At 33.8% G+C, this 15,702-nt stretch overlaps 2 protein-coding genes and 2 long non-coding RNA genes across 5 annotated transcripts in view; 2 read left to right on the top strand and 2 right to left on the bottom strand.

Annotated features, from left to right (window-relative positions):
• The window catches only part of LOC128193087 (nose resistant to fluoxetine protein 6-like), a 28,163-nt gene extending 19,628 nt beyond the window's left edge, over positions 1–8,535 (top strand). Inside the window, exons 13-15 of the mRNA XM_052866338.1 lie at positions 5,029–5,218; positions 6,979–7,121; positions 7,349–8,535. Coding sequence (XP_052722298.1) covers positions 5,029–5,218; positions 6,979–7,121; positions 7,349–7,510 — 495 coding nt within the window. The 3' untranslated portion in view covers positions 7,511–8,535. The remainder of the gene's footprint in view (positions 1–5,028; positions 5,219–6,978; positions 7,122–7,348) is intronic.
• LOC128193090 (uncharacterized) lies at positions 97–1,400 on the top strand. 2 transcript variants are annotated; one of them, XR_008244590.1, is made up of 3 exons: positions 97–630; positions 798–908; positions 1,065–1,400. It is a non-coding gene; the product is annotated as an uncharacterized LOC128193090 (long non-coding RNA). The 2 variants fall into 2 exon arrangements; XR_008244591.1 differs by having other exon boundaries at positions 789–908.
• LOC128193091 (uncharacterized) lies at positions 5,412–6,657 on the bottom strand. The gene is made up of 3 exons (XR_008244592.1): positions 6,473–6,657; positions 6,182–6,292; positions 5,412–5,763 (listed from the first exon to the last, which is right to left on the bottom strand). It is a non-coding gene; the product is annotated as an uncharacterized LOC128193091 (long non-coding RNA).
• A 133-nt stretch (positions 8,536–8,668) lies between the features above and the next one.
• Positions 8,669–11,189, bottom strand: LOC128193089 (tripartite motif-containing protein 45-like). Its single transcript, XM_052866339.1, has 2 exons — positions 9,988–11,189; positions 8,669–9,876 (listed from the first exon to the last, which is right to left on the bottom strand). The coding sequence occupies exons 1-2, from the start codon at positions 11,083–11,085 to the stop codon at positions 9,061–9,063; spliced, it is 1,914 nt and encodes a 637-aa protein (XP_052722299.1). The 5' UTR covers positions 11,086–11,189; the 3' UTR covers positions 8,669–9,060.
• Positions 11,190–15,702: the final 4,513 nt, after the last annotated feature.

Genomic DNA, 15,702 nt, shown 5'->3' with positions numbered 1-15,702 from the left:
CAGTCTGTAAACTTTTCACATTTTTGACTTCTCTAGAACCACTGAGCCAAATTTAACCAACTTGGTACAAAGCATTCTTATGGGAAGGGGATTCATACATGCCAACTATCCCGATTTTTGCGGGATTCTCCCGATTTCACGTCGTCAAAAATACAAATCCCGATATCCCGATCGGGATTGTCAAAATACCCCGAAATCCCGATTCTCAAAAAATCCAACCCGTTTTACGACAATACGGTCTTGTAAGTCCCGATTTCCATCAAAAATTTCAAATCCCGCGCTGCTTGTCTACGCTAACCAATCAAAAAGCGGGATTATGACCGCCATTGCTGTTTACCTGTATCGCGTGTGTGTATATCGGGATGTGTGAATTGGTGTAATTACCTGTACGCTACCTGTGTCTGGGTGTTTGCAAACCTAATGAGGAGCATGTTTTGATAGTAATTAATCGGGAAATATCGGGATGGATAGCAAAATGCCACACTTTTTACACAAACTTCGACAAGAATGGGGTTACACTACCAAAGAAAACGAAACTTTCATCCTGATATCAGGAGGTAGATTCCCGATTTTCGGGATGACTATCGGGATCGTAATTGGATGACAACCATGTATATCGCCGTGCAATAGGTACGTTTAGCTTATATATAGTACAACTGAATATATTTATTGACAGGGTACATTGTATTGTGTACACATGACACAAGGAGAGATTGACAGCTAATATATTATCTACAAGAAGAATAGATATGTTAAACTTTATGAGTAACAATTTTTTTTATTTTGAGGGATTTTAGGGTAGACCATGGTGGAATGAATGATGTTACAAAGAACACGAAAACAGCCATCCATCAAGCCACATGCTGCTACCAACTTCTTTGTGAAATCAAAATTGGAGGAAGATGAAGGTAACTAATTTTTTTTTAATAAGCTAGTATATAATATCTCTAAAGAATTTTAAGCTAGGAAACAATTATAAATACTTTCTTTCACTTTTTATAGCAAGTTGACCCATAAATGCTTTTTGATATCTAATTTAATTAATTACTCATTTTATTTTGTAGATGTCACAAGAGCAGAGGTCCTGTTTGCCAACTGCGTTGCAGAATTTAGTGCTTTTTGAACTGCTATACCATACTATTTATTGTTTGTTGAGATTTTAAAATTGATTTAATAAAGATTGATTTAATATATGAAAATAAAGTTATGTACTTTATTTATGTTTTCATTTGAAAGAGGAGATTGTTTGAAAAACACATTAGGATAGTGATAAATATATGAAGAAACAGATGAATTTCTAAGTATACAAAGCAATTACACGACAAAATGCCGCGAAATTTCCTTCTAGGAAAATGTCGTCGCGCGTAAAATCCCCCATGGAGATTTTCAAAAGTTGGCATGTATGGGGATTCTAAATTGTTAAAATAAAAGTAACAACCCTTTTTAAAAGGGAGATAATTGCGAAACTGAGAAAATTGGGTGGGTGTCTTAAAAAATCTTCTTCTTAAGAACCACTGCACCAGATATGCCAATATTTACACCAAAGCTTGTATATATAGTGAAGATTCTAAATTGTAAAAATCGTGATCCCCGGACCAATACTGGGGTCCCAAGAGGGGTTCAAAGTTGATAAAAAATGACAAATTTAACATTGACAAATATATGGGGGAAAATGTTTTTAAAAATGTATTCTCAAGGACTACAGTGCTAAAATTAGTGAGATTACTATACAAGTACCCTAAGATAGTGTAGATTCTAAATTGTGAAAACCGTGATCCCCGAACTAATACTACGTACGGCTCCAAAATATGTTCAAAGTTTAACATAGGGTAGCAAGGGACAGTTTCGAATAAAGTACTCGTCAATATTTTTGTAAAATTGAGAGTTGCTGTACTTGAAAGCTTATGAGTGTTGCTAAAATTCATGAAATGATTTTTAATGATTATCATTAGTTAGAGGGGTGTCTGTTGTTGAAATTGATATGCAATATGTAGGCCCCTTATGTTAGGTACATGAGAATCAGAAGTAAAATGCGAAACCTGCGGCTATGACTGTTGTGCTGACTTTACACAGTGAAAGTTACAGACGTGAGGTCAAATAACACGAAAAGTAGGTGGATGGGACATTGTAAACTATACACCAGTAAGTTTCTGACATGTGATAGTGCAACATGCACGCGGTACGGAAGGTCAACCCTCTGCAGGGAATTAGCTGGGGGAGGTCTAAAAAGTTGAAAAATCATGAAAAATTAGCAAAATATGAAAGGGTCAAAATCTCATAAAAACCAGTATGTAGAGAATTTTACAGGTTTTGATTAGTAATTTTCTTCAGAAATTGGTAATTGGCCTTATAAAGAGTGAATTAAAGGTATTTGTGCTGAATGGGAACTGAGGAAATTCTAGTTACAGAGTTCCGAAGACATGCATCCCTTGGCTACAATGAATTGTATCAAAAAAACTGTCCCCTGCCACCTAGACTTATGTAATGGGAAAATGTTTTTAAACTCTTCTTTTTAAGAATTACAATGCTACAGTTTGTGAGATTACTATGCAATCATTCTAAGATAGTGCAGATTCTAAATTGTTTAAATCATTTTTTATTAAAAGAAGTATTCCAAAAAAAAGAAAAAGACATATCCATGATAAGTTTATCATAGTTAAATTATCTGGAAATATATGTGTATGTTTATAGACTAGTTTTTTGTTTTTTGGAATTTCGATCCCGACAGCAATTACTCACATATCGGGATCCAAGTGATCGGGATCAAAGATCATAAATTCAACAACTTCAAAAAGGTGTGGATCTTAGTTTTTACGAAGTTTTGATTCACAAACACACAGTTAGGAAAGATAAAGGAACAAAAGATAAAAAATGGTTATGGAAAAAAATTAGGAATCATTGATAGACTTTATCAACTATATATAGACTTTCCATGTTTTTGAGTTTAGTCTATAGGACACATGATCGTTGAGAATGCAAAATCTTACATGCCTAATGTCCTCATCACACCTGCAATATTTTTATTTGATGAATTGATAAAGAAGCTTTTAATGATTAAAATACAAAACAGATGCCAATATCATCTTTTAATTATTTAACGAATATTTTTCAATTTTTTCAGTGAAATTGGGATTCTTTTTTACTGCAAATGGGTATTTTAGAGCTTAAAATTCAGTCTCATTTGATGTGTAAAATAACTATGAATAAAAACATGCCAAAGATAAAATTGTTTCTTCTTTTTATGTATTGTTTAATATATGGCAAAATCTTGAAATATATGAGTTTTACAATATTTATTCAGAATCCACTTCAAAATAAACGCTTTCGAAATAAAATGATACAAGGACTATTGTTCAGGTGAGCGATTTGTGGCACATGGGCCTCTTGTTAACTTCTTCTTGAAAACTACCAGGCCAATCGTTACCATTTTTGGTGTGAAGCATCTCTATGGTAAGAAGAATCTAAATTGTGAATTTCATGGCTCTACCACCCCTGGGGTGCCACGGGTGGGGCCAAATATGCAAAAAAAGCCAAATTTTCAAAAATCTTCTTCTCTACTCCCACGCATGTGAGGAAAAAACCGGTTGCATGGTTATGATGTCCATGAAGCCCTCTACCAAAATTGTGAAATTTATGGCCCCAGGGTCAGGGGTTCTGGCTCTAGGGTGGGGCCAATATGGCCATATATTCAAAATGTATTAAATCTTAGAAAATCTTCCTCTTTACTACCATATATATTTTTTAAAAACTAAATGCATGATTATGATGTCCATGAGGCCCTCAACCTAAATTGTGAAATTCATGGCCCCTTGGTCAGGGGTTCAGGCTCTACGGTGGGGCCAATATGGCCATATAGTAAAAATGTATTTAATCCTAGAAAATCTTCTTCTCTACTCCCATATATATTTGTTAAAAACTAAATGCATGATTATGATGTCCATGAGGCCTTCTATCAAAATTGTGAAATTCATGACCCCTTTGTTAGGTGTTCAGGCTCTTGGGTGGGGCCAATATGGCCATATAGTAAAACTGTTTTAAATCTTAAAAAATCTTCTTTTCTACTCCCACACATGTGAGCAAAAAACTGAATACATGGTTATGATGTCCATGAGGGCCTCTATAAAATTGTGAAATTCATGACCCCTTTGTTAGGTGTTCAGGCTCTAGGGTGGGGCCAATATGGCCATATAGTAAAACTGTTTTAAATCTTAAAAAATCTTCTTTTCTACTCCCACACATGTGAGCAAAAAACTGAATACATGGTTATGATGTCCATGAGGGCCTCTATAAAATTGTGAAATTCATGACCCCTTTGTTAGGTTTTCAGGCTCTAGGGTGGGGCTAATATGGCCATATAGTAAACCTGTTTTAAATCTTAAAAAATCTTCTTCTCTTCTCCCACACATGTGGGCAAAAAACTGAATATATGGTTAAGATATCCACAATCTCCTTTACCTAAATTGTGAAATTCATGGCCCCTTGGTCAGGGGTTCAGGACATGAAGGGGGGGGGCAATATGGCAATATAGTATTAATGCATATAATGTTTAAAAATTTTCTTCTGTATTCTCACACATCTGTATTAAAAAAACCTGACCAATAATTATGTTTACCAGGAAGTCCTCTACTGAAATTTTAATTTTTATGTTCCCTGAAGGATGGGTTTTGACTCTAGGGCAGGGCCAAAATGGATGTATAGATGTTAATGCATATAATGTTAAAAAATTATCTTCTTTACTCCCACACACCTGAAAGGAAAACTGAATTCATGATTTTGTAGACCAGATCTTTTAGTTTTTCACCAAAATTATAGGTTTCACAGTTCTTTTTGAACTGTGGTCGTCATTACAAATTTATAATTTTTCTACTCCATTATGAAACCTAATTAATTAGATGCATATATGAGACTCTGTGACAAGTTTGTGTATGGGATATATGCTACTCAGGTGACCGTTAAGTCCAATTGGCCTCTTGTCTTTCTTCTCTTTGTGCATTTCTCTGAAATAATCAGATGTTTGTTTGATGACAGGTGCTGAACATATTTATATGGATGGTGGCTGCCACTCTAGCCTGTTTGATAGTGTATGGCTTGTATGATGATGTCAATGGATATGTTCATCTTTCTCAAAGTGTAAAAGATCTATACAACACAACCCACAGAACTGTATGGGGAGCCTGTGTGGGCTGGGTGGTCTTTGCTTGTGCCACTGGAAATGGGGGTGAGTTCCTGTACATAGTTTGAGACTGTTGGTCTGATGCAGGTTATGATTACATGTATTTCAATTTTAATTTGAATGGAAGTCATAAAAGTTTACATACCAGTACATGAACAGTTGAACTTGAATATCTCAAATACTGATATCTCGAATACAATGAAAATATCGAAGTGATTTGTCAGTCCAAACCACTTGTATTTTAAGGTGGATCTCTACACCAAATAAGTGTAGGAGATTTTTGTTGCATGCATTTGTTACCAATACTAGGCACAGTATTCAACAATAATAGACCTCAAAATACAATACACTATTTTCTAGAGAATTTTTAAAATATCAGTCTGGTTCCAGATAACCCCTTATTTATCAAAATTTTAAACATTTCTGTTTTAAAATTCTTATGAAAGTGAAATGTTATTAAGTTTAGAAATGAAAAACAAAAAAATCATGAATAAAGTTTGTATGATTTTTATTGGAATCCACATAAATATGAAACTAAAATATAAAAAAATTCTTTTAAGGCAAACTGCTGGACAAAATCCCACAAAAGCCTGAAAATATAAACAATATTCGTCGGTCAATGGGATGAAGAAAGGAAATTGAATGAAATTGAAAAATTAAAGGAAATACTTAATTATTGCAAAAATCTTGGTATGAAAGATCCTGTTTAAGAGTTGTCTTTCTTTATTTTACATGGTCTCAAATATCTTGGGATCAAATTTTTAATTAATAAAAATCACGAAGAAAAATTAAAAAAAAGGAACAAGTCTATGCTAAATATGTAGATATAAGATTAGTAGTGCTTCTGATAATGTTTGAAGCTGAAAAATTATACTTTTGATGAATGCATTATATATGTTTAACTCTTTAAAACAAAATATTAGTAGTTAATTATATTATAAATTGCCTTTTACTTTTTTATATACAATAGCAATTATAAACAACAACCATACGCATATTAATACATACATTAGATGTCCATAGTGATACACATGCATGTGTGGAAATGCTCCTTTTCAGACTTCTGTCTTTCCCTCATTTGGCTTGCAAATCCGGGCTTCCACTGCTATTGCTACCTAGCTGTATTTATGTTAATCAAAATACATTAGTTTAATGTCAGTTTCAATGAAAGTCTTTTACTGCAAATGTTTTTTTTTTAATTTGGAAAGTTAGAATCAATTCAAGAGATCATACTACGGTACTTTCGTTTTATATTCATCATACATATATAGTTTAAATGAAAATTTGACATCTGCTTACCTATATCGATAATCCGTCACATATGTATGATCGTCTGTTGCAGATGACATGACAAAAATGTATTGCCAATATAGCAGCAGAGCAGTGAAACTGTATATTATTTAGATTCCACGTTTTCCGTACAAAACAGCTGATAATCAATGTTAGTTAAAAGCTTTAAACAGGAAGAAAATTGATATATTTTCTAAGCGTTTTGGTGATTTCCTATCTTATCTCCTTAGTTAGAAGAGTTCAATTAAACGGTGTATAGCTATTTTGTACCACGACATAATGCTATCAATCCGGAACACAATGGCGTTTCGAACGGAAGTCAGACATGTTGTGACGATGTAGCCTTCCACCTTAAGTGTTTTACCCTCAATATTTCCAATAGTTTTAAACAGTTCCATCTAGTTTGAGATAATGAAGTTTGACTGTATGTGCATTCAATGATTACTGAATGTATTAAATGTTTACATTGTATTAATCTACAATTTGACTAGATTTGTTATTATTTTCAAATTTAGGATTTATTAACACCCTGCTCTCATGGAGTTTCTTCACTCCTCTGGCTCGTCTGACATATTGTGCATATCTGATACATCCAATCCTTATCTATGCCTACTACAGCAGCCTCAGGACTCCATTATATATGGATGATTCCACACTGGTAAGCAACATGAATATACACTACTTATTAAATCAACTAGACAACTGATTCTTAAATATTTGAAATCCACATGCATTTTAATAAATAAACAATTTTAGATATGGTTGATGGTGAAAATTTTTGAACGAAAAAGTTAGATATTTTTTTAAAGCTTTTTGCAACTTTCACTGATACATCTTTATGTACTAGTCTATAAATAATGGTAATCCTTTTTCTGAACTTTCCAGGCAGTCGTCTTCTCGGGTATAATGGTGTTGACCTACATGTTTGCATTTGTCCTGTCTCTGGCCTTTGAGGCTCCAATGCTATCATTGGAAAAACTTATCTTTAACCGAGGCTCATTCGAGGAGGAGAAAAGAGGACCATCAGAGGCGAAGCATTACGAGTGAAAGCATGGAACAGTGGTTGCTGTTTTGCTATTTTTTTTTTTTTCGTTTACAAAAATCCAGGTATATGATACTGGTTAAAATTGTACTGATCGATCTTTGATTCAAAGCTTCAATTAGCAGGTGCTTTTAGATACCCGTGCATTTCACTTATTGACACTGGGCGTTTAGCATAACCCTTTTATTTGATTTATCATTAATTTAGATGTACACAAGAAAGAGAAATAATTTTTATGCTTCTGTACTGTTTGTGCTTTTTAACTTGTGTATACTAGTAGGCATTTTAATTATTATTCACATCATGTTTTTTTTTTATTGAAAAACAGATCACATCTTGGTTATTTGCAATTTACATCATTTCTTTACATATCTCTATATATTTGACAATCATCAATTTAAAAGCTTGTGTTTGATATTAAGCTCTGTGAACAAAGGCAATTTGTCTTCAAGCAGGAAGCATTTTTTTTAAGATCTGCATTTTACAATAAGTATTATGAATAAGGAAAATCCTGATTGAATATTTCTCGATTAGTTAGTATTTTACATTTTATACATTTTTATATTTTGCAATCTATCTATGACCAACGGCATTTTGCCAAAAGCCTTCTCTCTTTCAAAGATCTGCATTTTGACCAAGTGTACATTCATGATGTTTTGTATACTAGTGCCGTAGAAGCAGAAATGTTTAATGGGATATATATTTTTCATAAGTTTTGGCCCAAAAAAGTTTTGTAGGGATTAAATTCATCTAAAATGTCCATGTAGGAAATTATTTCATTTTGAATTTAATTTTAATAAATGTTTACCATCAAGAAACCAAAATTTATTCCCCATTAAATTATTCTGTATTGAAGTATTCGTTTTATATACTATAAGGCTGAAATTTATCTTAAACTAAAAAGTATTGTCTAATGACTTCGATGTCTGTGATACCTAGATATTTTTTGTTTCATCTTGTTATATGCTGGTACATGTACATGTATATCTTAATTGTCATATGATATCAGAATTAAATATGCCAAAACATAGGAGTCTTTCATTTTCTAATTGGGACTCATATTTACTAGCCAAAGGTTTCTGGTCGTTATGGATCAAAAACCCTTGGTTTACGAAAATGGATAGGAAAGGCCAAAGGTTGTTGAGGATGGGTGCGGATTGGAAACCCTTGTTAGCAAAGATGATGGGGGCCATGATTTCATTCCGAGAGATCAGAAATTTTTACAGATCAATGTTCGAGCCATTAAATGTCACCTGAACTCTTAAAGAAGAAAAAGAACCGTTCTCAAATGTATGTATTACGTATCACCTAAAGATCGGTTAAGGTAGTTGGCTCTGCTTTTTAAAATATTTTTCATAAAGAGTACCCAAAGCCCATACATTACTTTCAAATACCCGGTAAATTTAAATGGTTCATGTCGAAAACTTTGTCAAGCATTAATTAAATGTAAAGTATTTAATTATGTAAATAAAATTAAAAACATGTCTCCTTTCATCTAATAAAATATGTTTAAAAAAGATTCACAACAGTATAGTTTAAAATCTACAAGTTAACGTCAAAAGTATGTGCAGTGGAAGACTTTGACAGTTGCGTCTCTACATCCAATCCACAAATTGTTTTGGGAATCCATGGCAATCGAGTAAGGACCGTATATTTCGTGAGCGGTAGTCAGTAGTAATCTCACGAATTTCCCAGTATGGTCAAGAAGATGCACAGCATCGTTCGCGTTGTCTGTGACGTAAATATACCCACGGGAGTCGCAGGCAACACCCCTAGGTTCGAACGGACGACGAAGATTTGCCGAGTCATCCCCAGAGTAAGAAAATTTGAGGCTTCCATCTTCGCGATGAATGGTTATTCTTCGTTGTTGGCAATCGGAGACGATTATATCGCCGGTCATGTTGCAAACTATGCGGAGAGGGTACAAAAATTCAATGGATGGATCGTTGAAATCTTGCAGAAGCTTCCCGTCTAATGAATAGCGAAGAACCTTGTTCTTGTGTCCCTCTTTGTAATCCTGAAAGGCTAGCGACTGTCCGGCACAGACCAGGATTTCGTTGTTTGTGTTCATCGCTATTCCTCGCGGGTGCACGGAAAGTGAGGCTATTTCGGAAAAGTCTAGACCGTTCCTGCCCTTTAAAATTTGGCGCTGATCACTACTGGAAACAATCATGGATCCATCGTTGCTGAAGACAATGGTGTCGATATTACGATGTGCATTTTGGGTTTTCAGTTTTGTACCATTGACTTTAAATAGATGAATTTCTGGTTTCCAACCTGATGTTATCCAAGCTTCTCCTTCCTCCCGCGGGCATATAGAGCTCACCACCTTAAACGTATCATCGACTTGAAATATAGAAACTTCTGCCACCTAAAGGGAAAAGGTTATTGATACACAATTATTTGACTTAATTGACAAATTATTTTTTTTATTCAGTAGTAATACAAAAATATGTCTATGTTACTATCGATAAAAACTTACTTTGATATCCACCACAGAGGGTCTTTTAATCGTTAAACTTCCAAATAAGTCTTCTATCTTTGTACCAGAGTCCCTAGACGGCGAGAAAGAAAGGGATAGCTTTGGGACGTCACTGTCTTCGGATTTTTTGGTCAATTTTTCAAGACGTTTAGAGAGTGATTCTTTATTTCTTGTGATTTCTGCATCTGATCCAAAATTGACAACTTGGTTTGCGGCATGAACTTGAGAAGCGAGCACTTTACCAGCCTTCCCAATTGCCCGTCTTTGGAAGTCTATTCGAGACACCTCCACACGAAATTCTACTTCAACGTCGCTTAGCATAGAACTAGATATTTTATCGACTCTTGCAATCAAGTCTGATGCCCTCTCAGAGATGGATTTTGAAATGTCTTGCTTTGTTTGAGTCAACTGTTCTTCGTATTGATTGACGTCGCTGAGATGCTCGTGCAGAAGAGGAAAAAAGCCTTTTGCCTCTGACAACTTCGATCCTAGCAATTCTCTTGCTTCTTTGGCAACATCAGAAAGATCCATTGTAGAGTGATTCTCGTGGGAAGTAACTTTACACCTTAGACATATTGGGTCGTCGCACGGTTTGCAATAGAGTGTAAGTTCTTCCGACTTGTGCTTGTCGCAGAAGACTTTGGTTGTGACCTCAGGCGAAAGATGGATGTCTGGAAAGTTTACTGCCATCAAGTGATGCTCTTTTGATGAAGTCATTTTAAGATGGGTCTTGCTGCAATTTTCACAAAGATTCTGGTCACACTCAAGACATCGGGTTTCGACCTGGCGCTTTCCATCTGTGTCACATACTTCACATTTTGCATCCAATTTAGAGAGGGATTTTGTTTGCTCTGCTTTGATGTAGAAATTTGTCTGGAAATGCTCAACGCCGCCACGGGGTATTTCTGTCTCAACCAGACAAAGTGGACATGTAAATGTTTCACGTCTTCCAGTCTTCCCAACGTACGACCTCAAACAATCCAAACAAAATGTGTGGAAACAGGGCAGTATTTTTGGCTTTTTGAAATCTCCAAGACAAATGCCGCATTTGTCAAGATCGACACCGATTTCAATATTGCTCGTTTCTCTGCTCACCATTTTGAAACAAGGAATTCAATTTATTTTGTATGTCTACTCTTATTCTTGACGTGTAATCAGTTTTAAAGAGTTGGTTTCGTGAAACAATACAATGAAATATTACGGTGTGAAAAACCATTGAAAATCACCCATGTAGAAAATGCATGAGGTGCAAAGAGGGTTGATATAGCTATTTACTTTGAAACAATAGTTTAAAAGATCTCCCTTCATTTCAAATTTAGTAAATGCCAGTTTAAGTATATAAGAGATAATGAAACAAAGTTTAAGTGTGAATATTTTGCTTATAATAGTGAAAATTGACTGCCTTGCTTTCATAAGAGAAAGTTCCATGACAAAAAAGTGGTGCATGGGGCTGTGCGAAATATGGACTTTAGAACGATGCATCAGTTAACAGCTGTTTTAAAGTTTAATTACTAATTACTTCCTTTATATGGTATTTGTACTTGAAGCTATACAATACACAATTAATCAATTACTGAAATGGCAACTTGTTAATTGTTTAGAGTTTAAATGCATATAGTGTGCGATTTTATATGATTAAACAAATGCATTCTGATTTTTAAGAAAAGAATGACAAAAGAATTGTTTGAGCAAAGACATTGAAACAAATAGAAATTTCGAAATTTTTGATTTTAGAAGCGATAGTAAATCAATCAAAATTTATTTTATTTTAAAGGTTTAAACAAAAGGTTTAAGGAAAACTTACATGGTTGTAGGAGAAAAAATCAAATTACTGAATGGGTTTACATTGCATTATGTATTAAGTTTCGCATTCCATTCCTTGTACATTTATACACATGTAAATGTAAATACCCAACAATTTTTTAATACGTGTATCTCACTATCTGTGGATACTATTTACAACAATTCTGTATTTGTAGTATGTTCTTTTTTTTTAATTTTGGCGGAATCGCGGTGCTAAGTAAAGCAAGGCTATGTCCGTTTCCAGAACCGAAGAGATTGATGGAAGTTAAAGAGTGCGTTTTTTCTTATATAATGTAAATTAATTAAATAACCTATATAGCTAATACAAGGGTTGTCCCAAAATAGCGTAGACAAGTGGCGTTATTCAGTTTATCGAAGACACAGAAAGATAAAACTTGTGCCACAAAGAGTAAGTAATTTGCATTTAAATTATGTTTTAGAATTAAAAACTTCAAAAAAAATTTACATTTATATTTGTTAATAATTCAATTATATACCCAGAATTTTTTTTGGCTATAACAAAGCTTTTAAAGATTTTATAGCGCATTCTGTGACAAATTGAATTGTTGACTTGTAATAAAATGACGACGTCAACGTTTAAGGCAGCGCAGTGGTAAGGGAAAATTTTTTGAAACAAATCCTAAGCGGCTTTTGAAGTAAATGAAATTAACAAAATTGCTTAGAAATGCATTTTGTGATTTAGCAGTCCAACAACATTGAACATATTTGGATGAGTATGATGACGGTTAAAGAAAAAAGAAATCCAGACCGATAGAATTGGATGTGAAAATGCTGAACAACACATTTCGGTAGGACGAACGTTAGACAACAAGTAATACAAGGCACGTTTGGAGTAGGAATATTGTTTGTAATTAGTAAGTATTTAAAACAAAACAAAACTAGAAATGTATGTTGAATGTGCACTCAGGGTACATGTTCAAAGAAAATATTTTTTCAAGATATTTTTGGAAATAAAACCTAGATGTTTTCGTAAATGATGTGGAGGAACATCAAGACTGGAAATTTTTGACGTCGCACGTTGCGCCGCCATACAAAACTTGTTGTTACTAATTATTCATTTTCTCAAGAAATTGATAAAGTACAGATTTGAATTTTTCAGTATTGTTTGTCAAATGGGCCGTTGAAGAAAGCATAGAAATCTAAGGAAATTGCAAAGAACAGATTTTAAGTTATATGTTCTGTCTACGCTATTTTGGGACAACCCTCGGAAATATAAAAACATTAAAGATAAATTACGATATATTATATGTTAAAAGATTCACGTTTAAAAAAGAAAACAAATAATGAGAGGGTTTTCCCTCACACATTGGGGCGTAAAATATAGTTCTAAACAAGAACAAAACTCAGAACTACGTACATGTACACAACTATATTATATATATGTATGTACAGACACGTACTGTGGTACACTTCGTCATTAACCTAGCTTAGAGATCGATGTTGTATATATAACGTCGTTTGGTCTGGTGCATACTGAAAACCAACTTTCATTCGCGATGACTTTACTTCGCGATTTATGGCGATAGACTGGTTCGCGGAGTCTAATTTTCGTGACCAATCGTATTATTTTATCACTTTGCTTGTCAAAAAATAATAATACTGTCTTGTCAGATATTGATGTCGACTTGCTATTATTTACGTGTCTAGCTAAAGTTTTAAAAACAAAAACGGATACATGCCCATTATCTGCCATATATATAGTTATCCTAATCTTTGTGACGTCACGATTCTCGCCAAAGATTTGATTGAAAATCGGACGCACTTCTGATTTTCAATCGAGTTCAGACTTTGCTTTTCGATTAGATATTTTTGTCGTACGGGAAAAAGTCTTTGTGACGTCACGATTCTCGCCAAAGATTCGATTGAAAATCGGACGCACTTCTGATTTTCAATCGAGTTCAGACTTTGCTTTCGATTTTCCACTTTGGTGATCACACGATACGATTTTAGTGGAAAGCAAATCGGATGAGAAAATCTGATGGAAAATCGTTTCGTCTGACCGCACCTTTAGATTGTGGGTAGGTGTGTAGATGGTATGATGTCATCAAACCCTGCATACAGGTTGCCCAATGTTTTAGCATTACCCCTGTAGATCTCCTGTTCAAAGGGTTGATTAAATTTAAAAAATATTTTATTTCAAAATAAAATAGGATCGGACAGCAGGCATGGCCTCTTTGTCCTCACCTTATAAGGCTTGATATAGGTCAATAGGTTATGTCAATAAGTGTCCAAAGCCTTTTAAGGCTTTAGTCTTCAAAGTTGGTACGTGTATAAGACATTATATAAATATCAAACTTGTTGACAAGTGGATGAGGTCAAAGGTCACAAGGAGTAAAACTAAGTTAATTATTTCGTTATTACGAGAAAAAATCTCGTAATAACGAATTGATTATCTCGTTATTGCGAGTTAATTATCTCGTTATTATGAGAAAAGATCTCGTAATTACGAGAGAAGATCTCGTTATAACAAGAAAAGATCTCGTTATTACGAGAAAAGATCTCGTTATTACGAGTTAATTATATCGTCATTACGAGAAAAGGTCTATTCAAAATGGTGCGTTTCATTATTCTATTCTTTTCATGTAAAGTGTATGAACTACTGCAATGTTTATTATTAATATACACATACTTAGCATAATCTTCGTTTAAAAGCGTAATTTGATATGAAATCAGGCCAAGCAGTTTTAAAGAAATTTTAGAAGAAGTAGCAAAGCAGATTGATCAATAAATTCATTGCACTATTTATTAATGATTAAGAATGATGCGTGTAATTTGCTTTCAGACTCCAAAATGTTAATATACAAAATTGATTATTTTCAATATACATGTAGGTTGTGTATGAACATATAAAACACAATTTGGATAAATCCTGTATATCCATGACTGAAACTATAGAGTCATTAAAGTTATCTGTAACTAACAGAATTGTGTTTTTACGAATATAGGATTACCTGGTATTAACTTCGGAGTGGGATTATAATATATATATATATATAATTTGAGTAGTAAAATTACATGAAGTTCTTTCCTTTTATTCATATAAGATAAAATGTCAAATCTGATCATTTTGATATAAGAAATAACTGATTAATGATCGTTGTTATTTAGATATTAATCAAAATTGAATCAACGTTTCTGGAATGAAAAAGATAGACTGAAAGGGTGATCCAGTCGACTTGGAATTCTTTTCAGAATCGCACCATTATATGTAGATCTTTTCTCGTAATAACGAGATCTTATCTCGTAATAACGAGACAATTAACTCGTATTAACGAGATCTGTTCTCGCAATAACGAGAAAATTATCTAGCAATAACGAGATCTTTTCTCGTATTTACGAGATCTTTTCTCGTAAACACGATATAATTAACTCCTAATAACGAGAACATATCTCGTGATCTTTTCTCGTAATTACGAGATCTTTTCTCGTAAACATGATATAATTAACTCCTAATAACGAGAAAATTATCTCGTAATAACGAGATTTTTTTCGTAATTTCGAAATCTTTTCTCGTAATAACGAGATTTTCTCTCGTTATTACGAGATCTTTTCTCGTAATATCGAGATAATTAAGGTGTAATAACGAGATATTTTCTCGTAATTACGAGATCCTTTCTCGTAATAACGAGATAATTAACTCGTAATGACGAGATTTTTTTCTCGTTATTACGAGATCTTTTCTCGTAATAACGAGATAATAAACGCGTATAATTACTTGAGATCTTTTCTCGTTATAACGAGATAAAAATCTGTTTTATAAAATTGGCCCTATTCGTCTTTCGTATATATATCCGAGGCATATATTAGATTTTTTATTTTTGTGAAAAATCTAGGAGGGGGGGGGGGGGGGGGGTTACCTTGTCTACTCGGCCATTTCCGTAAGTACGAAAA

The sequence above is a fragment of the Crassostrea angulata genome, chromosome 7 (assembly GCF_025612915.1).
Source record: "Crassostrea angulata isolate pt1a10 chromosome 7, ASM2561291v2, whole genome shotgun sequence".
NCBI classification, from domain to species: Eukaryota; Metazoa; Mollusca; class Bivalvia; order Ostreida; family Ostreidae; genus Magallana; species Magallana angulata.
Note: the sequence above shows the minus strand (reverse complement) of the source record. Positions and strands in the feature narration are given on the sequence as shown.